Here is a 27,697-nt window from a genome sequence, read left to right on the forward strand (position 1 = left end):
CCCAGCTTGGGGCCTGGTGCAGAGGAGGGGCTCTGGAAACCAAGAAGGAGGTAGGCAGGGAGGCAGAAAGCCACGGAGCATTCAGACCAGGGATGACCCGGCCCTAAAGGAGGTGGACAGGCAGCAGGTGGAAAGATCAGGGCTGCAGGGCGTCCCAGAGGATCCCTGGACAAGGAATTAGCCGAAGTGACTCTTAAACGTCTAGCCTGGGAGGGGTGTGAGTGGAGCGGATTCCTGCGCACTTACTTTTGCCCAGGCGCCAGGCCTCGGCCTTGGCATAAGGGTGGTGCCAGTGAGAGAGGCGGGAAGTTCAGAAATAGCATAAAGGACTTCTGGAAACCCAGCAGCCCGGTGCGGCGGTGCCACCCCCAAGTCACTATCGCGCCCTCCAGAGCGACCTGCGAGGGCAGATAAGGAGCCCGGCCCCAGCACCCCGCCGCCCGCAGCCCCGTCCGGGTCGGGCCCCCGGGTCAACCCCGGCTCCCTGGGCAGGAAGAGCGCGCGGGTGCAGCCCCCACTCGGGGCTCGGGGCTCGGAACCGCCACGGAGCAGCCCCGGGGGCCGGCGAGGCTGCAGCCCGGGCCGAGCGGACCCTCCGGGCTCCGACGCCGGCGGGGCGGGGACGGGCAGGACGCCCGGCCAGCGCGCACCGGGCTCGACCCCCGCGGCCGCGCCTCTCACCTGCGCCCCTGCGCGCGGGCCCGGAGGAAGTGCCGGCTCGGCCTGCTCAGAGCAGAGGAAACTGCGGGGAGCGGAGGAGGGAGGGAGGCCGTGCAGGGAGGAGACGGCTGGGGAGCGGGGTTCCTGTCATGTGACCCCTCCCCTGGCCACCTCGCAGCCCCGCCTGGCGTGACGGGAGCCGGTGCGAGGAGCGGGCTGCTCCCGGGACTTGGTCCCTTGGTCCTCGGGTGAGCCAGAGGCAGAGTGGGGGGAGGCGGAGGGTCAGGGGGTGAAAGGGGATGGAGGATGGGGGAAGGGGAGTGCTGGAGCCACTGCAAGGGCAAGGTCATCTTCCCACGGCTGGGGCTGAAGCCGCACCTGCTCATCTGGGGCCCATGGGGGGACCCGGGCAGACCCTGGGGGCTGGACCACAAGGGGGAAGACAGAGGGGGTCCTGGCACGTCCAGAGCCTGTGAGCTGCAGGATGCCAGATCCCAGGAAGTGTCGGGCTTTAGGAAAGGGGCGTCTTCCCAAAGCGTGACTTGGCACCTGAAGAGCAGGAATCCTCTCTGCAAAGGGTGACCCGGAAGGCCACTGGCCACAGGTAGCAGGTGAGGGGGGGCTGAGCAAGGCTTGACTTTGTCTGTGATGGTTCCATCTTTCCAGGCCCTTTGGGCCTTTCACCCCATTTGACAGATGTGGGGACTGAGGCCCCTGGACACGTGTGGCTTCGAGAGGTAGAGGGGACTGAGCCCAGATCCCGCCCCCAGCAGGACCCTCCCTCCTCATTTCCGGGCAGGGCCAGGACCTTGGTGCTCACTCCCTTGGAGCCCCATCTCCCTCCTGGGAGTGGGGGCGCAGCCCGGGGCCCCCAACCTCAACCCCGTCTACCAAGATGCTGCGCCAGTGGTCAGTGCAGTCCGGGCAGGCCCCCGGGGAGCTGGGTCTGGAGCCAGCGGGCGAGCTGTGGGAGCAGGAGATGGACCGGCTGCGCTCGTCCCGGGAGCCGCTGCGGGCCCTGCCCTACGCCATGGTGGACAAGCGCTTCATCCGGTGGGTGCGCGGGGCGGTGGGGGCCGGGGAGGCTGCGAGGAGGCACCTGTCGGATGGGCGAGGGGGTGGACAGCGTGGGTGACTCAGAGGCACCCCATCACCACCCCTATCCCAGGCAGCTGCGGGAGCCCAAGGGGGTGAAGACCTCGTGCTGGCAGCGGTGGCAGCGCAGGCGGCAGATGGCAGGCCGACGTCTGGGGGAGGCGGCGCAGCGGCTGGCCCGGGGCTTTGGGCTCTGGGAGGGGGCTCTCTACGAAATAGGGGGTAGGACCCGCACGTCAACCCCCACCTCCTCTCTCTGGAGTCTCCATGTCCAGTTTGGAAAAGGGAGGAGGACACTATCCCCCTGCCATTGCCCAGGTGCACCCCCACCAATCAGCCCCTCCCCCCTCGCTCTACCCCCTGTGCCCCAAGAGCCAGATGCAAACCTCCAGGGACGACAGTTCCCCTGGGGGCTGTCAGAGGTACTGCCCTTAAACCAGGCTCAGGCAGGTCCCCCTGAGGCTGGACCCCCTGCCCTTCTGGGTTGCTCAGCCTCGATTCTAGCCTGGGCCCCTGGCTCTGCCTCTGTCACCCACAGGCCTCTTCGGCACAGGAATCCAGTCCTACTTCACCTTCCTTCGCTTCCTGCTGCTACTCAACCTGCTGACTCTGCTGCTGACCACCAGCTTGGTGCTGCTGCCCCTGGCCTGGCTCCGCCCCCCCGACCCAGGCCCCGCCCTTAACTTGAGTGAGTGCCTGGCCCAAGGAGGGACTAGTTCCGTTAGGGGCACCGTCAGGGGCTGGGTCTGTGCCCCACCCTGAGCATGCTCCTGCTGTGCCCAGCACTGGGACGTGGCACACCTCCTGACACCTCCCTAGTGCCCTGCTCAGGCCTCCCCGGGGTGGGGGGTTATGGAGGGGGAAGGGCAGAGCCTCACCTATGCCTTGGGGATCCCTCCCTATTGGCCCCCTCTCCTTCCTCAACAGCCCTCCAGTGCCCTGGTGGCCACCAGCCCCAGACTGGCGTTCCAAAGTTCCATAATCAGCTTTGGAATGTTTTAACTGGCAAGGTGAGTGGGGTCTGTCCTGGTCATGGTCCAGGGGGACTGGGAGACCCAGGGAACTGGCTTCAGACTCAAGTCTAAGAAGACCCCCACCCCTCCAAGGACATTTTGGCTTATGGGGGATGGTCTTACACAGACAGTCTGGTAGGACCAATGATGGGGTCAGAGAGAGGCTGAGGCCACTGTGTACAACACAGGCGCATGGACATGTGCCCATGGCCCCTCAAAGCCCAGCTGGGGTGGGGGTGCATGGAACAAGAGGGTAAAAGTGTCCAGGCCTCTGGGATAAACACACCCCACACAGCCCCATTTCTGGAAGCCATTGTGTGGTTACCAGTGCAGGCTCCTGGGTTTGAGTCCTGGCTCTCTTCCTTAAAACTGTGTGACCTTGGGCAAGTTGCCTAACCTCTCTGAGCCTCTGTAAAATAGGGACACCCCCTACCTGGTGGGGTTATTTTGAGAGGCTAGGGAGTTAATACACGGAAAGCACTAGAACAGAGCCTGGCACTCAACTCGTGCTCAGTCGCCTTCATCAATGTCCTCAGGCCTTCAACAACACCTACCTCTTCTATGGCACATACCGGGCAGGGCCGGAGAGCAGCTCAGCATACAGCATCCGCCTGGCCTACCTCCTTAGCCCGCTGGCCTGCCTGCTCCTCTGCTTCTGTGGGACTCTGCGGCGGTGAGAGCGGGGCCCGTTCCTTCACCCCTTCGGGAGGGTCTTCCCTGATCACCCCTCCCTTGGCAGGGTACACCCCAAGTTGGCAGGAAGGCCCTGGCCACTGTTTGGTAAGGCTCATCAATGGTTCTTCAGCCTGAGTTTATGTGTCCCTGCTGCAGACCACAGGAGCAGGGCCACCGCCCCTGTATCCCCACCCCCCACTCACCAAGGCCTGCACCGGGGGCTGCTCGGGACTTCCCACCCCAGACCCAGAGCCAAGCTGAGGCCAAGGCTGGAGAGCAGTGGTGCCCCTCCCCCAGCAGCCCCTGGCTCCTGCCTCCCCCGCAGGATGATGAAGGGGCTGCCACGGAAGCCATTCCTGGGCCAAGACTACGGGGTGCCCCTCAGCTCCAAGGTCTTCTCCTCCTGGGACTTCTGCATCCATGTGCAGGAAGCGGCCATCATCAAGAAGCATGAGATCAGCAACGAGTTCAAGGTGTGTGCGAGTGAGTGTGACTGTGAGAGCGTGCAAGTGTGCATGTGAACGTGTGACTGTGAGATTGTCATGACTGTGTGTATGAGTGTGTGTGCACCTGGCTGAGCGGTGTGCAAGTGTGCGTGTGAACGCGTGACTGTGAGAGCGTCGTGACCGTTTGTATAAGTGTGTGTGCATGACTGAGCGGTGTGCAAGTGTGCGTGTGAATGTGTGACTGTGAGAGTGTCGTGACTGTGTGTATGAGTGTGTGTGCATGGCCGAGTGGTGTGCAAGTGTGCGTGTGAACAAGTGAGTGATGGTGAGTGTGCATAAGAATGTGTGGATCAGTGTCTGTGAGTGTGAGCAAGTGTGAAAGCACATGGGACTGTGTGCGAGTGTAAGAACACGTGAACGTGTGTCTGTGTGTGAGTGGGTGGGTGGTTGTTACCATGTGAGTGTGAATGGCTGAGTGTGACAGTGTTTCACAGCCCCCTTCCCCTTCCATGCCCACCCAGCGCGGGCCAGCCCTAACCCTAACTCTGCCCCTACCCTCCGGGCAGGTGGAGCTGGAGGAGGGACGCCGCTTGCAGCTGGCACAGCAGCAGTCCCGGGCCCAGAAGGCCTGCCACCTGCTCACCTACCTGCGGGTCAACATCCTCATTGGGGTCCTGGTGGTCGGGGCCATCAGCGCCATCTTCTGGGCCACCAAGTACTCGCAGGACAATAAGGAGGTGCCAGGCGATTGTATTAATTTAATCCTGGCCAGGACGGTGGGAGGAGATGGGATGATCCCACTTTGCAGATGAAGAAACTGAGGCTCAGAGAGGTTAAAGTGGCCATAACCACAAGGTCGCGGACAGGTCAGACTGGCTCTAACTGCACAAATCCCTTCTGATTGCCACGCTGCCACTAGGAATAATGTGTGGGTTTCCAGGTCCTGGGCCTGCACAGAGTTATACTTTAGGGAGCCTTGCGGGGTGGGGGAACCAGCAGGGGCCCTCCCTCCAGCCTGTGGGCTCCCCTGACCTGCTTATCCCTGCAGGAGTCCCTGTTTGTACTGCTCCAGTACCTGCCTCCAGGGGTCATCGCCCTGGTCAACTTCCTGGGAGCCCTGCTGTTTGCATTCCTGGTCCAGCTGGAGAACTTTCCTCCCAACACTGAGGTCAACCTCACCCTTATCTGGTGAGCGCCACTCTTGGGAGTAGGGGGGGGACAAAGAGGAACGTGTGCAGAGTGTGCCTCCCGCTGCTCCATCTTTGTTGTCGCATGGTCCCAAGCTGGGAGGCTCCCCTCTTCACTACTGCACCAAAGGGAAGGCAGGCAGGTGCTTCCAGAACATGGGGCATTGGTCTGAGGTTTTCCAGTCCCCTACCTCCAAAGTAAGCCACCAGTCTGGACCAAGCACCAGCCATGCAGAGGGGCTAGTGACTGTTTTGCCAGGGGGCATTGGGAACCAGCTTTGCACACTTAGGAAAACCACCAACACAGGACACGCACAGCTCCCACATGCCCTGAGGTTTGTACACCCCTTACCTTGACAACCCTCATGTGATCTGTAAAGTCTGGACCATCCTCATCCCCATCTGACAGAGGAGGAAACTGAGGTTCACAGGGGTGAAGGGCCCCAACCAAGTTCATGATGCCTGCTGGGTGAAGGTTCAAACACGAGCCATCCTGCACTCCTAGGCTCTACCGTTTCCTGTCTCAGCACTTAGATTCTCTCCTGACCCCTACCCCTCTCCAAACATCCCCCCCTCAAAATCCTTGTCTACCACCCCACTGAGCTCCAGATGGCTTCTCTCTCCTCCTGCCACCCTCACCCCCCACGGCCCTACCTGCTTTTCCTTCTGCTTCTTCCAACACTACGGTGTTTGGTTTGCTGTGAAACTTTATTTTCTGAATAGGTTATAACACATGGTAAAAAATTCAAAATGCTCAAAAGGATGGAAAATTTAAAAATAGGCCCCACCCGACTCTGCCTCCTAGCATCCCTCAACAGGGGAGCCACTGTTCCCCGCCAGTCCCTAGCCACACATCAGCATGAGGAATGTCCACCTTCACAGGTAACCACGTGATGGTTCAGTCTAGGCCATAGCGCCCACGGTCCGGTTGTGTCGTTCAGCAAGTATACATGGCACACGTCTCCGACGCACGAGAGACTGTGAGCGGGCTAGGGCGCTAACAGGCGGTAGAAAGAAGGAAGATCTCACCTGCGGTTAGGATCCCGAAAGGTCCACGGGTTTCTCTACCGCAGGGCTTGTCATATGTGAACCTCCGAGCTGGGTGTGGGGGATGATGGCTGGACTGTGTGCGCCCTTTTCCCACGAACCATCTGGAGACTCATATTCTGGGAACACACTTTGGGAAACGTTGCCACAGACCGTGCAGGTTGGAAGGAGGCTGGGCTCTGGCTCTAGAGGGGGCTAGGCCCAGGACACATGATCTCACTCAGACATCAGCCACACCTGTAACCTGGGCAGAGGCCGGTGCCCCCGTACCTGGGCCCTCCCGCTGACACAGTCCCCACCTCCCAGGTGCGTGGTGCTGAAGCTGACCAGCCTGGGGATGTACTCCTTCTCACTGGGTCAGACCATGCTGTGCATCGGCAGAAACAAGACCAGCTGTGAGTCCCACGGCTACAACGCATGTGACTACCAGGTGGCTAGCAGCCCAGCCAGGGCCTGTCCCTCTTTTCCGTCTCTGCAAAGCCCCACCTTGAACCACACAGAGTCCTGGCCCTGCCCCTTTGGTCTCCTTGTCCCCTTCTCACCTTTGTGAGAAGCTGGGAGCAGAGCTGCCCATACAGCAGCACACCTCCAGGGGGCGCCCTGTACCATTGTGCAGCATGGCAGCTCTGTCTGTGGGGTTCTCTAATCTTATCCTCGAGGCCCAGGTTTCAACTTAGCAATCCTATTAGACTCCAGGCAAGGTTTCCAGACCACAGAGACCCCCCCCACCATGGGTGTGTGAGGGAAGGGAAGGGTGGGGCCATGGATGATGACAGTGCCCTCCCTCTGCACCCTAGTGCTGGGAGAACTCGGTGGGGGAGGAGCTGTACAAGCTGAGCCTCTTCAACTTCCTCCTGACGGTGGCCTCCTCCTTCCTCGTTAGCCTGCCTCGGAGGTGAGCCATGGGGGGATGCCACGGGAGGATGGGGAAGACGTGGCCATGTTTGGGGATGGCCCATGGCCACGGCCAACGGTGAGCCAGGTCCACACGTATGTCCACGTGGTCCACACATCCCTTTCACATGGCGGGTGTCTGCACCTTTCCCACCCCCCAGGCTGCTGGTGGAGCGGTTCTCAGGACGGTTCTGGTCCTGGCTGGACCGGGAGGAGTTCCTGGTGCCCAAGAACGTGTTGGACATTGTGGCGGCGCAGACGGTCACCTGGATGGGCCTCTTCTACTGCCCCCTGCTGCCCCTGCTCAACAGCGTCTTCATTTTCCTCACCTTCTACATCAAGAAGGTGAAGGCTCGGGGGCTGGGAGGGAGCGTGAGGAGGTGGGGCTGGGGGCACCAGCAGCTTCTGCACTGAGGAATCCTGTGTCATTGCTCCTTCTCCCAGTACACCCTCCTGAGTAACTCCAGGGCGTCCCGGCGGCTCTTCCGGGCCTCCAGCTCCACCTTCTTCTTCCAACTGGTGCTCCTCCTGGGCCTGCTCCTGGCTGCGGTGCCTCTGGGCTATGTGGTCAGCAGGTGAGGGGAGGTCTGGGGAGGGGCTGGAGGCTGGCGGGGCAGCTCCTCACCTGGGGCCCTGACCCTGGCCCCCTCTGGCCGTCTCTCCCTAGCATCCACTCCTCCTGGGACTGTGGCCTCTTCACCAACTACTCGGCCCCCTGGCAGGTGGTTTCAGAGCTGGTGGCCCTCCGGCTCCCACCCACCAGCCAGCGTGCCCTCCACTACCTCGGCTCCCACGCCTTCAGCCTCCCCCTCCTCATCCTGCTCAGGTGCCTCTCAGGGCAGCAGGGGCCAAGGGAGAAGGCTCCTGGGAGGGGAGGGGTCCTTTCTTCCATAGGGGTGGTGTAGACCTGGGCACCCCCAGCCAGTCTCATGGGATCCAGGAGCCAGAGAACAAGCATCAGGGAACCAGGAGACCAGGGGACTGGGCATGAGCCCCAAAGGCAGCTGGCCTGGGGGACTCAGGTGCCTCACCTGTAAAGCAGGCACCTTCTGGGCTGGCCCATGGCTCACTTGGGAGAGCGTGGTGCTGACAACACCGAGTCAAGGGTTAAGGTCCCCTTATTGGTTATCTTTAAAAAAAAAACAAAGCTGGCCCCTTCTGGGCCCACCTTCCAGGATGTGGTGGGGAGTGCACGACCACTGGCGAGTGTGGGGACCCTCCAAACCCGCTGCTACTGCATGATGGGTATTGCCATGCTAGAGAGGGGCTGAGGGCCCACCTGCAGATAAAGCATGTACTGGAGTGGGAGGTCAGGAGCAGGCACCGGTGGGTGGCCCGCAGGGTGTCTGACTCGAATCCTCGTTTGCCCCAAGCCTTGTCCTGACCGTGTGCGTCTCGCAGTCCCAGGCCAATGCGAGGGCCATCCATGCGCTCCGGAAGCAGCTGGTGTGGGTGAGTGTCCGCTGGGCTGGGGAGGGGACACCGACCCGAGGACAGAGCCTTTGCAGAGTGTGTGGCCTCATGCCTGGGACAGGCCTGAGTAGGTAGTTTTCTTCCCCTCCTGGGGGACGTGGCCTCACGCTGGGGATAAGGACAAGGGTGGGTACCTGGTTCCTCAGGTGTGGCCTCAGGCCGGGAGCCAGACTCCAGGCCGGATAAAAATACGGCCTTAGGCTTGGGGACAGGGGCTTGAGAGAGCGGAAGGAAGGACCTTGACGGCGACGTGGGCGTGGCCTCGGGCTGGGAACGGTTCTCTGGTGGGGGCGAGGTGGGGCGTGGCCTGAGCTGGGGACTGGAACCTGAAAGGTCGCAGCCTGAAGGTGGGGCCTCTGGTGGGGGCGGGTCCTGATGGGCGGGGCTTAGGGATGCGTTAGAGGAGGGTCTCTGGTGAGGCGTGGCCTCAGGGTGGGGGAGGGGCTTGATGGGGGCGTGGTCTCCGTCTGGGAAAAGGTCCTCGGGTGGGGGCGTGATGGGGCGTGGCCCCGGCGTGGTGGCGGGGCCAGAGGGATGAGGCCTCGGGCTGCGTTGGGGGCGGGCCTCGGGCAGGACGTGGCCGGGGTGGGGGCGGGACCTGAGCGGCAGGTCTCGGGCAGGGGGCGGAGCCACAGGCTGGGGCGGGGCCTGAGGGGAGGGAGACTCAGGAGGGGCCTCGGGCTGCGTTGGGGGCGGGTCTCGAGAAGGGGCGGGGCCGATGTTGGGGCGGGGCCTCGGGCTAGTTGAGGGCATGTCTCAGACAGGCGGCGGGGCACCGGCTGGGGATCGGGCTGGGGACCGGCCGTGGACCGCGGAGCTGCGCCCAGCTGCTGTGTCCGTGGCCGTCTCTCAGGAGGGGGCGCCGCTCTCAACCCGCCGCTTGCTCCCCTCACAGCAGGTCCAGGAGAAGTGGCACCTGGTGGAGGACCTGTCGCGGCTGCTGCCGGAGCCAGGCCCAAGCAAATCTCCGGGGCTCGACTCCCCTCACTCCCGAGCTTCGCGCCCGCGGTCCTTCTGCCCCGGATTCCCGTGCCCAGGCTCCCCGGGCCCCAGGTCCCCCCGCCCGGGACCCTCCCTCGTTGATTCCCCCGGGATGCGCTCCCCGGGTCCCGGACCGCACGGTGCCCCGGTCCCCGCCTGCAGATTCCGCTTCCCCAGCGGCACGGAACTGTAGCACCGGCCCCTGCCTCCGCCGGTAGCCTCCTCAGGGCCTGACCCGCAGCCCCCCCGGTGACAGCCGCCCCTCTCTGTTGCTCCCGGGCCTCTGGCGGCGGTGCCCCAAAATGGGCACACACTCTTAGGAGCCCCGGAAAGAACATAGGGGAATTTCTATCTATATTTTTATCTTATCCTTTTAAATTTTCTATTTTTTGTTGAATGTTTTACAATGTCTGTTATATATTAGTAGAGTATCCCATGAGAGCAATTTATAAATACACGTGTATTGAGAGTGCTCGGAGATCGGGGCTGGCCGGGTAGCTCAGTTGGTTAGTGTGGTGCTGATAACACCAAGGTCCAGAGTTCCATCCCTGTTACCGGCCAGCCTGCAAAAACAGTGAAAGAAATCGTGTGCTGATGGCAGCGTCACAGGCGGTGGTTTGGAGACCTCTACCTGAGGTAAGGAGGAGCCGGCTGCAGTTGGAGCATGCACACTGTGGCCTTGCTTTGTGTTCTGACTGCCCAGTCCTCACACCACCTCCTCTCGCTCCTCCCTCATGTGAGGCAGTTGAGGCTCACAAAGGTTAAGGCCACACACTCAGCAAGGCGCAGAGCTGGGATTTCAGCCAAGGCACGCAGGCTCCAGAGTCACCATTCCCAACCCTGACCTTACTGGGGCCTTGCTGGAGTTGAGTGCATGCGAGGGTGTTGGGTCAGCCTCTCCCCAGCAGGACTCCTCACCACCCCATCTTCTAACCCAGCGACACCCCATCAACAAAGCTGCCTCAGGAAACCAGAACAGAGCCCATGGCCATGACTTCTGCAGAACTCTGTCCTCACAACTCGGTCTGTGTCCCCGTGGTAGAGCTGACCTTGAGGATTCGTGGGTGGAAGTGCCCCGCCAGGGCCTTAGTGGTGTCTAAGGGCTTGCATTGTGAGAGACACATGGAATGGGGGCTGCAAGAGGTGGCCCAGAAAAGTAGCGCAGCTGTCCCATAAAGAGAGGGCTGGGGTATCACCCAGGGCTGTGTCCGAGATTCCTGAGCCTGTTCAAGATTCCTTTTCCAAGCTTCCTGCCACCTCACTTCCCTGGCTACAGTGGCTCTAAATTTGTGGTTCTCAGCCTTGGAGAACATCTGACAAGTTGTCAGAGGCTGGCCCCATCCCAGCGACTCTGATGTGATCTCTGATGTGATTGGTGCAGCCAGCAGCCAGGGCATCGGGACTTTTTCAAGCTCCCAGGGACTCTCACAGGCTACTGGAGTTGAGAACTGTTAGGAGAGAATGTCAGAGAAGTCCCAGGACGTGGCCTGGGTGGTTAGCTTACTTGCTTAGAGCACAGTTTTGGTAACACCAATGTCAAGGGTTCAGATCCCCGTACTGGTCAGCCGCCAAAAAAACTTTAATAAAGAAATGCCAAGACATGTTTGAAGAGCCTCCAGCTCTATCAGGGGAGTAGCTCCTAGCTTGATTTCTGGGCTGGACTCAGCATCCAGGCAGATCTCAGCTGACAAGCTTGGGGCTGGGGGCTTCATCCTGTGATAATTAAAGACTTGGCCAGTTCAGCCCCTCCTATCTCTGTCCTTGTCTCACTCAGCCAGCATCACATGACCCATCATCAGTCCAGCAACAAACACTGATGAAGGGTTGCTAAATGCTGGGTCGTGTTCTGGGCTGGCAGTGAGGCTATGAGGGAAACAGCCGGAGCTCTGTGTTCAGTCTGAGGAGGGTGACAGCCGGACCCAGATGAAAGTGACACGTTGCAAATTAGCAGCCTGGAGCCAAAGTGTGGCCCTGAGACCAGCAGCATGAGCATCACCTGTGAACTGGTTAGACATGCACGTTCTCAGGCCTCAACCCAAACTCCAGAATCAGAAACTCTAAGGGTGGAGCCCAGCAGTTCTGGTTGAATGAGCCCCGGGGTGATGCTGATGGCCATGAGAGTGCACTGAAGCGTTTCCCATCCCTTCGGCAGTCAGGCAGTCATTTACCGAGAGCTGGCCATGTGCACTGCAGGGCACTCTAGGATCTGTGAAGAAGAAGACACACTTTGAGACCCCAAGGAAAGCACTAGACTCTGGGCCTCAGTTTGCTCATCCGGGACATGGGAAGATGCCGTGTCCCTCTTAGTGGCTGTGAGGATTAAACAATCACTTACCTGTAAAGTGTCCCCATGGTACGTAGAAGTGCAGTCCAGGCTCCTATTGCAAAGTGGCCACTGGCCTGAAGGAGCTGAATGGGAGAGAGGGGTGTGGACCTGAGACCCTCTGTGATCAAGACCACCCAGGGGGCCTTAGGGACAGGAGGGCTCATGGAGGAGGTGATAGCATGGCCTTGGAGAAAGGGAGGATTAGGACAGGAGATGAGGGCAGAGGAGAGGACAGAGATGTCCTGCGGGACAGGCTGGGGAAACTGGAAACCGGAGGCCTCTAGACGGGGCTGTGGGGCAACCAGAGACAGTCAGAGTGAAGACAGAACCGGCACACCTACAGTGTGTGCCACAGGGCTTGGATGACTCCCTGTAGATGACAGGGAGCTGGGTGGGGCCCATGAAATGATGAGCCCAGAAGCCACACTGGGGCGAGGAGAGGCCCTGGGGGTGCTGCTGCAGTGAGTGAAGTATGGCCTTCCTGGAGTAAGCGCCTGCCACAGGAGAAGGGCGGAGGTCCCCCTGCCCCCAACATTGGGGGTACTGGCCCAGCCCTGAGAAGCCTCTATGTCTCCCTGTGGCCTCCCAGTTACACTGGCCAGGCTAGCCCAGTGCAGACCCCCACCCAGTTGGACCCTTCCAGGAATGTGACATGAGGGAGACAAGGAGACACCGGTAAGGCCATTTGTTATACAGGACATTGGCCTTCTGTGGTCAAAAATCACAAAACATCAATCTGTGGCAGGTGACAGATTTGGGGCAACCCCAAACTCCACTCGAGGTGGCCTGGGGGTAGCCTCAGGAGGCGTGGTGCATGTGTCTTCATCAGGCCTGCGCTACTCTGCAGTCTGGAGAGAAGGGGCAGGCAATACCGAGAGCCAGCCCCTCCAGATCAACGCCCCCAATCAGATGGGCACACAGGGGTGGGGCAGGAAAGATGCTCAGGTCCCACCAGGGCCTGGGGAGATTGTTCCTGGAGTCCTTCGAGTTTCTGGGCCTTCAGGCAACAGATTGCCAGCAGGCTGAGACCTTGGCAGCCACCAGCCTCCCCAGCAGCCCCTGCCTGTCTCCCGTCAATCCTCCATTCCTTCTCCTAGCTTCTTTCAGCTGAAGTTTGAACGGGCTTTCTGGAAGGACATTTTGCTAGGAAACAAACAGGAAATGCTCTTGGCTCCCCAATGGGAGACACTGGAAGCAGAGAGGTAGTGTTGCCGGGCCCAGGTCCAGCTGCCTGCCTCAAACAAAACCAAACCACTCAGAAGTCAAACATTGGTGAAAACGGAGGTCAGCTTTTATTCAGGAATCCCAATGACCTGAGAGATGTTGGGCTGACCCATCTCTCTGGTAAGCCCAAAGGACAATGGCCAGACTAAAGCCATCTCAAACACTCAGACTTACTGGGGGTTTTTAAAAAGGGGTCTGAGGGAATGGAATGTGGGAAGTGACAAGCAAGAGGGAGGGGGATGTGAGCTGTGGGGGCTCCGTGCAAGGAGCCAGGTGCAAGGTCTCTCCACAGCTCCGTCTGGTTTCTGCTCCCATCCTTGCTGTTATCGCAGCGTCCTAATTCAGGATGGAGTCAGCACAGCTTTCCTGATATCTTCCTTGGTTTCCCAGGATCTGGATAGCATGTGTCTCATTGCAAGTTTGCAGCTCCTGGCTGACTGGAAAACAACTTTACATTCATGTAAATAATGTCATCTTGCCCCATAACCAAGTTTCAAAGTATCAAATAACCATGGGGAAAGAGGGAACTCAGAAATGCATGCCAAGAAAAAAGCTGTGTCTTTTAACGTTTTCTGCAGCCCAGGTGGTTTTAATTCCCAATATGGCTTCAGTCCTGCTCACTCCAACAGTAGGTGGGTGTACAGGGCAAAGGCTCTGACCCCAGGGGTATGAGTCAGGACCAGAAGTGGCAAGTGTCAGAACCTGGCTCGAGCCAGCTATGGAGAAGGGCCACTGAGGAGGCTGACAAAGCTGGTCTCCAGGCACCTGCAGGACACCTACTTCATCTCTCCCTTTGTCCTTCCTACTGCTCCCCAGCCAGAGAGCCACCCCTTAGATCAGCTTCCCAGGGTACCCGGACCTCACAGGCCTCAGTGGGTCCCCCTGAGAATGGCCTAGAGGGGAACCCAAGGGGCAGGGCTGTAATTGGTCTTCCATGGATCAGGTGTCCATTCCTGGACTAATCAGCCGTGCCCAGGGCAGGGGTTGGGATTGCCCAGGCAGGCTCTGTAGGAAGAGAGCAGCTCCCATTGCAGGCAAATGGTTACAAGGAGGTGAGGGTGGGGGTGGGGGCAGGGGTGGGACACCACCCCTGGAGAATGCAGCCAACGTGGGCATTTCCTGCACCAGGTAACTGAACCTAGGCAGAGAGGGACTGGCTGGCCCAGCAGCCCCAAGCCTGGGCTTGGGTGAGGAGCCAGGCTGTGCAGGCAGGCAGGTGCCAGTGGCCCACTGCGGGGTTGGCAGGGTCCTGGTCCTCACCTCACTGGCTGCCCTGAGGGGTCCAGCCCTGGTTGCCTTAGGGCTCTGGGAGGCTCCGCTTACTTCCACTTGTCTCTCCAGATCCAGCCAGCTACTGCAGGTCGCTGTTGAGGCCATGCCACTCACTGTCTGTGATGTGGCTTGGTCTCCTTTTGGTCTAGCATTGTGTCCAGATCCCTGGGGAATGACCATCCACGTGACCTCCTACCCAGATGGGAGGTGAGGAGGGGCCCTGCCCCCTGAGTGAGCGGTGGTGCTCGGGCACGCCGCGTCTGCGTTAGTCCATTTCCATTGCTTATGACAGATCCCTGAAACTGGTAATGTGCAGAGAAACAAAATTTATTTCTCACAGTTTTGGAGTCTGGGAAGTCCAAGGTCCAGGGGGCACATCTGGTGTGGACCTTCTTGTCGGGGAGACTCTTTACAGCAACACGAGCTGTCACACAGCAAGAACAGCAAGAGCCAACCAACCTCACTCGCGGTCCTCATGGAGCATCAGAACCACAGCCGTGACAACTCATCACTCCACGAATGGACCAATCCATCACGAGGGCACAGTCCTCACCATGCGATCATCTCTCAAAGGCCCCACTTTTCAAAAACTATAATTGGATTTCCCACCCTCTTAGCACCTTACGATGTGGGTCAAGTGTCCAATACCTGAACTTTTGGGGAACACATTTAACCCCTAGTGGCATCACACTCCCGCAATGACCAGGGGCCTTGTGCAGTCTGAGGATTAATTTGGGGGTTGGGGGTAGCATCGGCCACCTAGCAGGTGCCAATCGGTGCTCGGATATGACCCAACATGAGATGGACAGAAGTTGCCTCTGCCCCCCGCTTTCCTAGCAGAGCTCCAGCCCACCAGTTCTCCTGCCCACCAGTTCTCCCTGGCTGCTTTGTAAAGACCCCTATGATTACACCAGGCCCACCCACATAATGCAGGATAATCTCCCCATCTCAAAACCAGCAGACTAGCAGCCTTCATTCCCCTCGCCATGTAACACAACATGTTTGCAGGTGCTGGGGACTAGCATGTGGACATCTGCCCACCACATGAACCCAGGGGCCCAGAGCTCTGCAGCACAGCTGAGTCAAAGCCCTGGTTTGGCTTCGAGGCCCAGCTCCTCCTACTTTGGAGGACTATGGGGGAGTTTGCTGTTCTGGGCCTGCCGGGCTCTCTGGGTGGCGGAGGCCTCCAGGTTATCTTCTCGCAGCAGGCGGCCACCCAAGGAAAATCCTGGGGGCCCCAGGGTGGAGGTGGCCAAGACCTAGGAAGCTCTCAGGAGACTGAGCAGAGGCCCCACAGCCACGGAGGTATGAGGCTCCTTCGGGTGCTCTGCTTGGCCATTCTGGGTGAGTCCACTGGGGATGTCATGGGAGGGGGCTGCTGCCAGGGCCTTGAAGAGGTGGGCTCAGGGTATGGGGGTGCTAGGGAGCCCAGGAGAGGTGGGGTCTGAAAGCACAGCCACCTCTGGAAGCACGGGGTGGAGAGAGAAGATTGGAATCTCAGACCAGCCTCTCTCTTACTGCGTATGTGGCCCAGTTTTGCTTCACCATTCTGGGCCCACTACTTACTCCTCTGCAAAATGGGCTTGTGACACTAAATGTTTTGGGCCTCAAAAGAGCTTTTGTGAGGGGCTATGCTTATTGAGTCATGGGACCACCTCCCTTCTGGCCTCAGCAGGGGTTCTGTGGGCTGTCTCCAACCCCTGCCCCTCCCGCACCCCCTGCACCCCAGGTTCTCTCCTCACCACCCTCCCCTCTCTTACAGCCACCAGCAGCTTCTCCAGGGAGCAGGAGGGAGGTGAGTAGCCCAGCAGGCTGGAGGGAGAAGTGCCCTCAGCTGGGGACCCTGGCGTCAGAGTCGCCACCCACAGTGGGTGGTTGGGTTGGGAGGAGGTTGCTGATGGTAAGGAGGTGTGTGCTGGGGGACGGCTGGACAACCTGCCCACCCCCTGCAGAGCCCTGAGGGGAGGGGAGTGGGCTGAGTAGGCAGGGTAGGGACCTCCAGGGGACACGGGGCAAGAAAAGTGCTTGGCTCCCAGTTGGGCTATTGGGGGGGGGTTCCCTGATCTGGAGCAGAAGCCCCTCCAGGAGCCGCACATCTCTGCCTGCTGGGTGTGACCCCAGTGAGGGCTGGGGGATTCTGGTGTAGTTAAAGGGGCCACTCAGCTCCTGGCTGAGACTCCCCAAAACTGACAAAAAGTTCACAGGTCTGGCTGCCTCCTGCCAGACAAAAGCAAACCAATCGAAAGCCAGATTTGGTGAAAATGGAAGTCAGCTTTTATCCAGGAATCCCGGTGACCTGAGAGAGATGTTGGGCTGACCCATCTCTCCAGTAAACCTGGAGGAGGATGGCCAGACTGAAGCCAGCTCCAGGACTCAGACTTACTAAGGGTTTTTATAGAGGGGGCTGAGGGACTGGGACGTGGGAAGTGACAAGCAGGAGGGAGGGGGACGTGAGCTGTGGGGGCTTCATGCAAGGTCTCAGGTGCAAGGTCTTGCCAAGACTCCATCTGGTTTCTGTTCTCGTCTTTGCTGTTATCTTAGGGTCGTGTAGTATGTGTGAGTCTGCAGCTTCAGGCTGGCTGGAAAACAACTTTACATTTGTGTAAATAATGTCATCTTGTCCCATAACCAAATTTCAAACTATCAAATAACCATGGGAAGAGAGGGAACTCGGAGAAATGCATGCCAAGAAAAAAAACTGTGTCCTTTTAAAATTTGCCTACAGCCCGTGTGGTTTTATGTTCTAAGATGGCTTCAGTCCCGCTCGCTCCAGCAGTGGGGCACCTGGGCCCGGGAGGCAGGGGATCCTCAGGCCAGGGAGAGGGCAGTAAGGGAAGGGGAAGTGGAGACTCCCCCAGGGGTCCGGCATGCGGGAGGCTGCTTTACTTGTGGAGGCAGCAGGGTCTTGCTGTACAGAGCCAGGGAGGAAGGGACACTGGGGAAGGTCCCCAACAGCCCCTGGCCCACCCACTCCCTCCCCTCTGCCCTGCGTGGCTCCGTCTGCACTCCACTGCCCGGCCCTTCCTCCTCTCCTTTGCCTTCTCTCCCCCACCCCCACCTCTAGCCCTTCCGTTTCTTTTTTTTTTTTAAGTTTATGTATTTATTAAAATATATATATTTTTATATTCTAAGATGTTGCAGAACAGTTGGGGGGGGATAGAGAAAGGGGTAAGGAAATAGGGTGGGAGAAGGAGGAAGGGGGTGTGGTTGAGGAGTGGGGCCTCTCTCTCTATTTTACTTAAAGGCGGTACAGGCTAATATGACACAAGCCCCATCTAAATGAGGCACAGCTGAACTGTCATTTCCTCATTTACTTTAAAAACAAACACACCGTTGGTGTCGCCACCAAAAAGAGAGCAAGCAGCTGGGTCTCAGGGAAGTAGTGGGCAGGGGCATCCTGCTCCCCGTCCCAGCCCCTGACTTCTGCTTAGATTCTTGCCAACCGAGTCCTGCTAACTAAACTCCTAAGAGACAGACTGATAAGTCATTCATTCATTCAACAATACCTTGATGAGCCCTGCTTAGTCACAGGCACTGTTCCAGGTGCCAAGGATGTTGCAAGGCACAGAAGCAAAACCCTCATGTATCTTACATTCCAGTGGGGCTGGGTGGGACAGATGATAATCAAAATAAGCACATCCTAGAGTGTGTTAGAATGTGAGAACTTCTAGCAAAGCAGGCAGGGGAGAGGGAAAGGTCGCACAGGGTGGGGGTGGCGGGGAGGGGCAGCGCTTCCTGGGGAGGGTGCATTTGGGAAGCCCTCACTGAGAAGGGTCACAGCACATGAAGGAATTCTCAGAGCAGGATGTGCCTGGACTAGGGCCCTGTGTGGCCAGAGGGCAGGAAGCAAGGGGGAGGGGAATGTTGGGGGAGGTCAGAGGTCAGCAGCGTGGGCGTGGGGCTGATTGGGGAGGGCCCTGTGGGGTGCAGCAGGGGGCAGGTTTGGAGCAGGGCACCATCTGCTTTACCCTTGATGGGGTCATTTGGCCACAGTGTTGGGATGGGGATCAAAGGTCAAATGCCAGAGAGCCATTAGGCTGCTACAGGGTCGGCAGGGAGAAGGGGTGGCCATGTATTGCAGAGGCCAACAGCTCTGCTGGCAATGGGATGGGACGTGGGGACAGCCACCGAAGATCGGGCCAAGGTTTCTGGCCTGAGTAGCTGTTGGGATTGGCCAAAAACAGTGTGATGGGATGTTATGCAGCTGAAGCAGCTCCGATAGGAGTGGAAAGCTGGACACGACACAAGGGAACTTTAGGAACTGAGGGGCCAGGACACTGGAAAGAGGATCTCAGTGTATTTTGAAATCCCCAAGAATCATGGCAAGTGTAATATGAAGCGTGGCAGGTACCAGGGGCGAGACTCTTCAAGGAACCATGGGCGTTTCTAAGACAAGGATGTGGAATATGTCTAAAGACACGAGCTGGTGTTTAGGGAGGAGGGAGGAAGAACGGTCCAGAAATAGCAAGAGGATGTCGACCCCATCGTCCCAGCCCAGCGCCATGGAGGCTGTGGGGATCCAGCACCCCCTGAGACAGCTGTAGGTGTAGACAATGCCCTGGGGAGTGGGGGATGTGGTTTCCACGGGACATAGAAGATGAGATGTTGGTTGAAAGGTTGAGGGGGTGGGGGACTTGGACGCTGACTGAGCCTACGTCCCAGAGGGCACAGAGGGAGGATTTTGGGATTGGTGAGGTTGAGAGGTGGGACTTAATCAGGGAGGTGGAGAAGGGAGCCTGGGGGTTTTCATAGCACCCATTAGAACCTAATGACAATGTCCCTCCCGAACGTCCAGCATATCTGGTTGAAGGACAGATTTAAACTAGGGTGCACTCCCTCGAGAGAAAGCAGAGGAACCTTGATGAGTTTTCCCCCAATTACTCCTAAAACCACTTTGGTATTTCCAGCATGAGGTTCTAAGATTTCCTAAGAATCACTTATGAGGGGTGGTGTATGAGTTTCCTGGGGCTGCCCTAACAAAGTCCTACAAACCAAGTGGCTTAAAACAACAGATATTTATTTGTTCTCTCACAGTTCTGGAAGTTGAAAGTCCGAGATCAGGGTGTCGTCAGGGCTGGCTCCTCTGGAGGCTCTGAGGGAGCCTCTGTTCCTTGCTCGCTCCTGGCTTCTGGTGGTGGCCTCCACTGTCACGTGGCATTCTGCTGTACATGTGCGTGTGCGTGTGCGTGTGCATGTGTGTCTTTTCCTCTTCTTATTAGGCCCCACCCTAATCCACTGTGGATTACTGGAGTTAAGTTAGTTGTTTTAACGTGATTTCACCTGTACAGACATTATTTTCCAAATAAGGTCCCCGTCACAGATACTGGGGTTAGGGTTTGACATATCTACTTGGAGGACACAATTCAGTCCTCAACAGGTGGACTGCTTGTTCAAAATCAGATCCCTGGGCCCGAGCTCAGGTCTAATGAATTGCAATCTCCAGGTTTGGGACTCAAATTTCCAAGCTTCCAGTTATCACAGACAAGTCTAGAGAGAGGTCTGGGGCCTGGGCACCAGCCCTACACAGTTTCTTTCTTTCTTTAGCAATTCCCAGCTTGGCTTGGCTCCATCCCGAGAGTGGCCTTGTCTTTGCCTCACCACATTTAGAGTGTGCCATCTCATTATTCAAATGTTCTGACATGGTAGAAGAATTTTATTTTATTATTTATTTTTCCAGCAGGCTGGCTGGCAAGGGGATCAGAGCCATTGACCTTGGTGTTACAAGGCTGTGCTCTAACCAACCGAGCTAAATGGCCAGCCCATGACTTTTAAATTAAATGTTAAAAATTTTAAATTGAATGACTATGCTTTCCTGTTGGGCTAGATCCACAAACTAAACAACCAAAAGGAAACCCCCCACACGTCTTGTTAGAATAAAAAGTGAACGTCCCACTGCATAGTGTACTTTAAAAATGTTGCCCTCTGTGGGCTTATGCAAATCAAGCTTCTATTCATGGCCATTGAAATGGAAATGAAGGGGGTAGTTTTTCTTTCTACTTTTGTAAGTCAAGATCATTTCCCTGCATGAAAGGAGCAAAAGAAAGTGTGATCACACTTCAGCCCTGGACTCTCATTTCCCCCATGTGGAGGTAAGATTCTGGTGCCTAAGATCAGCTTTGGACCGTGAGGAGGAGGCTTCTTGGCCCCGCGGGCTGCGTGGACAAAATTATCGGTAGAAGTCTGCAAAATGGTGCCCCAGAGAGTAACTTTACATTTAGATATAGCTTTACATTCTTCAAATTAAAGATTTTGCATGAAAGCCTGTTTGAAAAAAAGAATTCCGCCCTCCCCCGCCACAACAAATGGGAGTTTTCATGAAGTTTCAAAAGAGGCACAGATGAGAAAATATTTGTTGACATCTATGCAGCCCTGAGCAGGGCAAGAAATCCTGATTCTGGAAGCCTGGTTGTCTAGATCAGAGTTCTCAGCCTCAACACCATTGACATTTGGGACCAGATAATTCTCTGTTGTGGGGGGCTGTCCTGTGCATTGCAGGGCATTTAGTAGCATCTCTGGCTTCTACCCACTAAATGCCAAGAGAACCTGCATTTGTGACAGTCCAAAATTGTCTCCAGACACAAAGGTCCCCTGGAGGCAGAATTGCTCCTGGTTGAGAAATGCGCTCAGTGGCCACAAACTTCAGGATTTCCAAGAAATGTCTCAGAAGAACATCCACACTAGTTTGTTCCAATTCTCTGCTCAATGGTCAGCTTTTTGGTTGCAGTGTGCTTTAAGGGGCAGACATGCCCAGCCGAGCAAGGGTGATTTATAAAGTCTATGATATTTAGATTTCATAGATGATTATCCCTACCCCCCCTACTCCCTGCCAAGAACTGCCTCTACCCACACTATTCTTGAAAATGCAAGTAGGTCCCCACCATTAATACATCCCTCTGCCCCAAACCCCCGTTCAGAAGGCACCTTTGTTTAATCTTGCTGTCCTGCAGAATCAGTAAAGGAAGCACCAGGCCTAACAGGAAGATCTTAGAGATGTTTTCTGCATTGAAATCAACTCCAGGATCTATCTGCAAAATAGAAAAGTCATTTGCAAGCAGACCCTGGTGTTGGTGGGTGGGTGAATGCCTCTGGAATACGCTGGAGGGTGGGTTTCCCTCTTGGGTCTAGAGAGGAGAGGTCCTTGGGCGCTGTGGGCATGCTGGTCTCCTATGTTCTTCCGAAGTCTTGCAGTTGCCTGCTTCTCCCCAGTTCAGCCCGTCCCTCCAAGGTTGGGATCCCTCCCCGTACTACCTCTCCTGGATCTGTCCCCTGCCTTTTGACTGTCCTTTTAAACCAGAGGTTGACCTCTCTGGGTGCAGGAGCCTGGCCACCGCCCCTGCATCCCAGGTCCCGTGGCAGGTCTGCCATGACAAGGCCTCTGATAGCTGAGGATGGACAGACTTGAGTTCCTCAAGGCCACAGACCAGGCTCAAGCCCGAAGGCAGGGATGGGTCATCGGGTCCCTGGTCCACCTTGTACTTTGCCATTCCCCACTCCCAGCTCTGGTGTTTCCTCCAGGAACATCTGGATTGCATCATTCAACTTGTACCTTTACCACCACAGGACAAGGTCCCTGGGAGCCGAGCATAGGCCACACCTCAGCGTGCAACTTGAACTTGAGAGTAACTGCCTTTAAATTTCAGTGAGTCACTCAGCTGACAAAGTCCACTTCTGCTCTCCTACCACAGGCCAGAGATACAGTGATAGGAGGATGACATGGTGCCTGTCCCCTTGAGTACAGAAGTTTAATCCAGAATGTCAGCCCTCCTGATCCATCTTCCAAACATCTCCATGCCTGTGTTCCAAACTACTCATAGCCAAATTTCATTTTCTTTTTACAGTCAAATATTCTGGGCAGAAAGAACCTAAACCCAGGAAATAGGTCTTTTGCTAGCATTTTCTCTTTTCTTTTTTAGAAGTGAAATTCACATAACAAAAAATTAACCATTTGGAAGCGATAATTCAGGGCTGGCCAGTTAGCTTAGTTGGGTGGAGTGTGGTGCTGATAACACCAAGGTCCAGGGTTTTATCCAGTACTGGCCACCCCCAAAAAAACAAAAATAAAGTGATAATTCAGTAGCATTTAGTACCTCCACGATGTCATGCAACCGCCACCTCTATCTATTTCTAAAACATTTTTATCACCCCAGACAGAAATCCCACACCTGTTAAGCAGTTTCTCACCATTTCCCCTGGCCCAGGTCCTACTAACCACAGAACTGCTTTCTGTCTCTGTGGATTTTACTGTTCTGGACATTTCACATAAATGGAGTTAGTTCAGATCCCCTTGCAGACCAGCTGCCAAAAAAAAAAAAGAAAAAATGCACGTAAGTGGCATCAAACAGTAGCTGCCTTTTGTGTCTGACCTCTTCCACTCGGCGTAACTCTGACGAGGTGCTTCCAGGCTGCAGCGTGTGTCTGTACTGCATTCCTTGTTAAGGCTGAATAATATTTCTTGCATGGATCAGCCACGTCTTGTTTTTCCATTCATCTGCAGACAGAGATTTGGGCCGTTTCCTCCTTTTGGCTGCTGTGACTAGTGCCGACTAGAACATGCGTGCACATGTACCTGCTAGGGCCCTGTTTTCAGTTCTTTCCGTACATGTCTAGGAGCGGAATTGCCACGTCATGCAATCGTGCCTTATTTAACTTTTCAAGGAATTTGCCAAATCAGCATTTTCTTGGTGAACTTTCTTGAGTGCTTGGTGACTTTTTGTTTCTTTCTTTCTTCTCGAACTGTTTCACCTCCAAGAAGCCACCCCCGAGGTCTCCATTGCCTATGAAGTCCTGGAGGTTTTCCCCAAAGGCCGCCGCGTTCTCATAACATGCAGCTCACCCCGGGCAGCCCCTCCCGTCACCTACTCCCTCTGGGGGAGCCAGGACATCGAGGTGGCCAAGAAGGTGGTGAGGACCCGCAGCCCAGCCTCCTTCAGCATCAACGTCACACTCAAGTCCAGGCCAGACCTGCTCACCTACTCCTGCCAGGCAGCCTCCACCTTGGGTGCCTCCGTGGCCAGTGCCAGGCTGCAGATGTACTGGGAGCTGTGGGCCAGTGAGTCGTGGGTCGTAGCGACAGGAGGCACGTGGGATGCAGATAAGTGGGGAGCTCCTGGGGGTAGGATTGTAGGGCCTGGGGGACTGGGGTTAGAGAGGGCCAGGGCACGAGGGCAGGAACGAGGACAGGCTGCCCGCCTCAAGGCCACTTCCAGTGAGTGCCAGGGGGCCCGGTCATAGGGCATGCCCCATTCTGGCTATAGGCCCTCAGGGTACAATCTTCTGGCAGGGGCCTGAGGTCATAGATGGAAAGCACCCGAGGGCTGAAGTTCCCAAGGCTGGGCCCTGACTTGTGGAGCTGGGACCTCAAGCTGATAAACTGGGCACTTTTTGCGTGATATCTCCTTTGATCTCCAGGTTCTGGGTCTGTAGATGTAGAGATCAAAGCTCTTGGAGGTTGCCCCAGGCCGAGGGCTTGCAAGCAACAAAGGCTGATTTCAAACCCCTCTCTGTTCAGTTCCAAACCATGAATTTTTCCCATTTCCATCTTGATCTTAACTCAGGTATCCTTCTCAGTGGGAGCCATGAGGTGTGGGAACCAGGAAGTGTTGCCTGCCTGTGGTGGGACAACGATCCCCCGCCATTCCTTGCCCCTCAACTAAGAACACGAGGAAACAGCCTAGGGCAGGAGAGCCCAGGGTCTGGAGCCCAGGAGGGCGAGGGTTAAAATCCCTACACTTACTGGCTGTGGGGTTTTGGACAAGTCACTCAACCTCTGGGCCTAAGTTGCTTCATCTGCAAAACAAAGAAAATAATAGGACCTACCCCAGGGGGTATAGAAAGAATGAAATGAAAGCTTTTAGTAGGTGTCAAGAAAAAAACAAGGGGTGGTGGTTGTTACAAATCAGTAAGGATCTTTAGCCCTTCAGGCCCAAGGCCTGGGGAATTCTAAAATCTTAAATCTTTCAAGGGACAGTTCTTGTCCTGAAGGAGTTTGCTTTCCGATAAAAGAAACAAGACTGAAAGGAAATAATTAGGGTTGCCAGATGAATTTCGCATAGAACATACTTACACTAAAAAATTACTTATCTCTTATCTGAAATTGAAATTTAACTGGGTGCCATGTATTTTTATTTGCTATTTTATTTTTATTTCGGCAACCCGAAATACACTACACACGAATAAAACCAAATGTGAAATTGTGTGGTACACACTGCAGGAAGGATAGAAGCAGATGCAAGGACGAAGGGGTACTCCAGAAGGCTGCCTGGAGAAGGTGGCAGTCACAGCTCAGCCTCCAGGCTCATGAGGCATTCTGTAATGAGGAGAACTTACGTGGGGGGAGTAGGGTTAAAATCTCCCAGCCACGAGCTGGCTGGTTAGCTCTGCCGGTTACAGCACTGGCACGGTGTTGTAAAACCAAGGTCAAGGTTTCATTCAGATCCCCGAACTGGCCAGCCCCCCCAAAATAAAAAATTCTCCCAGCCATTCCTGTATTACCTTTTCCTACCCTGCCAGAGCCAGTGTCCCAGCTGCAGGCTGACTTCACCCTGCGGGACAGAGGGTCAGGCCCTAGGGCAGAGATGTCCTGCCAGGCGTCCTCGGGCAGTCCACCCATCACCTACAGCCTGGTCGGGAAGGATGGGCACGTCCACATGCAGCAGAGACCACCCCACGGGCAGCCTGCCAACTTCTCCTTCCCACTGACCCAGACGTCGGGCTGGTTCCAGTGCCAGGCTGAAAACAACGTCAATGTCCAGCTCAGCGCCCCCACACTGGTGCCCCCAGGTGAGAGGGCCCTTCCATTTCCAGAGTGGCAAGCTGGTACCTTGGGGCTGGGAGGGTGGATCTTGCTAGAGAGTCCAGGAGGGAGTTTGGTGGGAGGTGGAACAGCTCTGTACAGCCCCTGCCAAGAGCAGGAAGGGCACCATGAAGCAACCCTGCCTAAAGGCCTGCCGCCTCTGCCTCCTGCACAGGGGAGCTGCCTCAGGGACCCATCTTCATGCTGGCTGGTAGCATCACCTCCATTGCAGCGATCGCCTCTGGGATACTGGGTGGGGCTGCGCAGATCAGGTAGGAAATGGGTGCTGGATGCTGGGGAGGAGCCAGAGTTGCTGGTGGCTGGTGTGGACCAACCTGTCTGGGGAGCAGCGGGCAGTGAGCTTGTAGGACAAGGCTGCCATCAGGGCAAAGAAAAGGTCATACTGCGTATGCACAACTTGAAGATGTTTATGATGGGCCTACCATGTGCCAAGTGCCTGCTGAGGCTTGTGCCTTTGTGACTTTAATTGACCCATGCTCCCAGCTGCCCTGCAATGGAGACAGCTGACCTCTGGGTGGGGCCTCTCCTATGTTCCCTATGGGATCTGAGAAGGGATGCTGGACAATGCCTCCCAGGGACCAGGGTGAGCCAGGAACTCCTGCCCTCCAAGGGAACCACATAGGTCAGTCTTTCCCAGGTGGCAACAGAAGGCAGAGGCTGAGCCTTCTGAGGGACTCTCTCCAAGGCCATTGCTTCACTGACATGTAAAGTGACCAGGGCCTTTGTGTTGTCCAGCCCCAGACACTTCAGGCTTCTGCAGGCTCCCCCTGTCTGGCCTCCTGGAATTTCTCACCTACCTTGGTTTTAAAGGCACCGCTGTGTCCTGGTTCTCCTCTCCTCCCCTCCCCTCTGTGGCCAGCCCCTTCAGTTTTTATTTTTTTAGGCAGCTGGCTGGTACAGGAGTCCAAACCCATGACCTTGGGGTTGGTTATAAGGCTGTACTCTAACCAACTGAGCTAACTGGCCAGCCCCTTCAATGGTCTGTGACACTCTCCTTGTCTCACCTCTTGGTCCCTTCAGACTCATGGGTGAGCTATTTCACCTCTTTGAGCCTCAGTTTCCCCTTCTGTAAAGTGGGGAACAGTGACCTGGCTCCCACTCACCACGTGACCAGGAGCCAGGGCTTGCCTTCTTGGTGATTCAGCACCCCCTCATTTAGTGGGGTGAGTAGGCCCCACGCCTCCCCTCCTGTGGGGCTCCGATGCACTGGGCACCATAAAATCCCCAGTGACCTCGGGAGGGGGTGGCTGAGAGGTAAGCTTGCCTGACCCGGAGTCTCAACTCCTTTGTCATCAAGGTTGTGACCAGAAGACACCAGCTTGGCAGAATGCCCCCAGGAGAGCCCCACTCCTGGCCTTGCTGCCCTGCAGAAAGACCCACCTTTTGAATGAAGAAAAGCCTGTGGGAGGCAATGGGGAGGTGTAGGTCAGAGGTTACAAAGAAGCAGACACGTGGATGAACACGTCCAGGGATCTAATGTGCAGCCTGAGGACTGCTGGCAGTACGAGTGTACTGTATTTGGGATTCATACTAAATGAGTACGTTTTAGCTGCTCTTTCCACAAAGACAAAAAGTGGAAAATGTGTGAGATAATGAACATGCTAATTTGCTTCACTGTAGTAACCTTTTTACTATTTATATGTATCCCATAATGTCATGTTGTATTCCTTAAATATACATAATAAAATTTATTTTTAAAAAAGAAAAGCCTTGACAGCAGGGATTCTTGGAGCCCTGGTGGCCTTCAGCACACATGGTGTTTGTTTGAGGATTTTCCGAGGTCGATAGAAAGGATGGGGCTCTGTGAGGGGCCCCTGTCCCCACCTGCCAGCTGCCCATCACCATCCATCCAGGTGAGGGCAGAGGCCAGACTGTGACAAGGCCCTCCCCCTCCCCCACACCTGCTCCCCTTTTCCCTGGAGTTGCACCCCATCTTCCGGTGGCCCAGTCCTCTGGCTCATCTCACATTGTCCAGCTCACCTGGGCAGACTCTGAGCCCCACCTGGCGCACAGGCCCTCATGAACCCTTACCTGCAACTAGCAAAGGGTTTCTGGAATTCCTCCGTGCCGGTCAGCCTGTGGCTCCTGGAGACCCACCTCTGTATGCACGACCCCTGCTCTCCCCGCGCCCCCCACGCGCAGAGCCTAGCGCTAGCCTTCCCTGTTCCAGATGCTCTTTTTGAGTGTGGGGGTTAGTACTGGATTAAACTCCGGCCCCTGCCTGTGGCCCTGGGCACTTTGTTTCTGTTTGCACACCATTTGGTATCTGGAAGTGTGAAGCCACAGGGCCCTTCACAGCCTTAGGACTCGGCCCAGCCCAGGAAGAAGTGTGGGTGGTCCTCAACCCTACACCAGGCTTAGCTCCAGAGAGGAGGAAAGACTGACAGGCCAGGCAGGGAGGAGGCTGCAGGCTGTGGCCTGGGCTTTTGAGTGGGATGGGGGATGGAGGGGGTCCCGGGCAGGTGGGGTCCAGAACTGGCGTCTGGTCGGCTTCCTGGAGGAGGAGACGGGAGGGCAGGGGCAGAGACGGAGGGGGACTCTCTGACCCCGTCTGGTCGTGCAGCGGGCCAGCTAGCAGGGGACAAGCCCCG

At 56.6% G+C, this 27,697-nt stretch overlaps 2 protein-coding genes across 2 annotated transcripts; both read left to right on the forward strand.

Annotated features, from left to right (window-relative positions):
* The first annotated feature begins 1,555 nt into the window (after window positions 1-1,555).
* Window positions 1,556-9,664, forward strand: TMC8 (transmembrane channel like 8). Its single transcript, XM_063081339.1, has 15 exons — window positions 1,556-1,713; window positions 1,829-1,977; window positions 2,294-2,443; window positions 2,683-2,765; window positions 3,305-3,441; window positions 3,769-3,916; window positions 4,456-4,626; window positions 4,938-5,077; window positions 6,430-6,553; window positions 6,921-7,018; window positions 7,179-7,362; window positions 7,462-7,592; window positions 7,685-7,843; window positions 8,391-8,469; window positions 9,386-9,664. Exons 1-15 carry the CDS (start codon window positions 1,556-1,558, stop codon window positions 9,662-9,664), a joined length of 2,190 nt encoding a protein of 729 aa, XP_062937409.1.
* Window positions 9,665-15,600: 5,936 nt separating this feature from the next.
* C16H17orf99 (chromosome 16 C17orf99 homolog) lies at window positions 15,601-27,302 on the forward strand. Its single transcript, XM_063080380.1, has 7 exons — window positions 15,601-15,637; window positions 16,056-16,088; window positions 23,043-23,342; window positions 24,803-25,072; window positions 25,261-25,357; window positions 26,938-26,959; window positions 27,120-27,302. Exons 1-7 carry the CDS (start codon window positions 15,601-15,603, stop codon window positions 27,300-27,302), a joined length of 942 nt encoding a protein of 313 aa, XP_062936450.1.
* The last annotated feature ends 395 nt before the right edge of the window (window positions 27,303-27,697 follow it).

This window comes from Cynocephalus volans, chromosome 16 (genome assembly GCF_027409185.1).
Source record: "Cynocephalus volans isolate mCynVol1 chromosome 16, mCynVol1.pri, whole genome shotgun sequence".
Taxonomy (NCBI): domain Eukaryota; kingdom Metazoa; phylum Chordata; class Mammalia; order Dermoptera; family Cynocephalidae; genus Cynocephalus; species Cynocephalus volans.

Bases quoted from the DNA above. Each gene is read 5' to 3' on its own strand.
- TMC8 (XM_063081339.1), top strand. From the start codon at position 1,556: ATGCTGCGCCAGTGGTCAGTGCAGTCCGGGCAGGCCCCCGGGGAGCTG. The intron at 3,917-4,455 runs GTGTGTGCGAGT...CCCTCCGGGCAG, and splicing joins AGATCAGCAACGAGTTCAAG to GTGGAGCTGGAGGAGGGACG. The intron at 7,593-7,684 runs GTGAGGGGAGGT...GTCTCTCCCTAG, and splicing joins CTGGGCTATGTGGTCAGCAG to CATCCACTCCTCCTGGGACT.
- C16H17orf99 (XM_063080380.1), top strand. From the start codon at position 15,601: ATGAGGCTCCTTCGGGTGCTCTGCTTGGCCATTCTGG. The intron at 15,638-16,055 runs GTGAGTCCACTG...CCTCTCTTACAG, and splicing joins GCTCTGCTTGGCCATTCTGG to CCACCAGCAGCTTCTCCAGG. The intron at 26,960-27,119 runs GTGAGGGCAGAG...CCTGGCGCACAG, and splicing joins GCCCATCACCATCCATCCAG to GCCCTCATGAACCCTTACCT.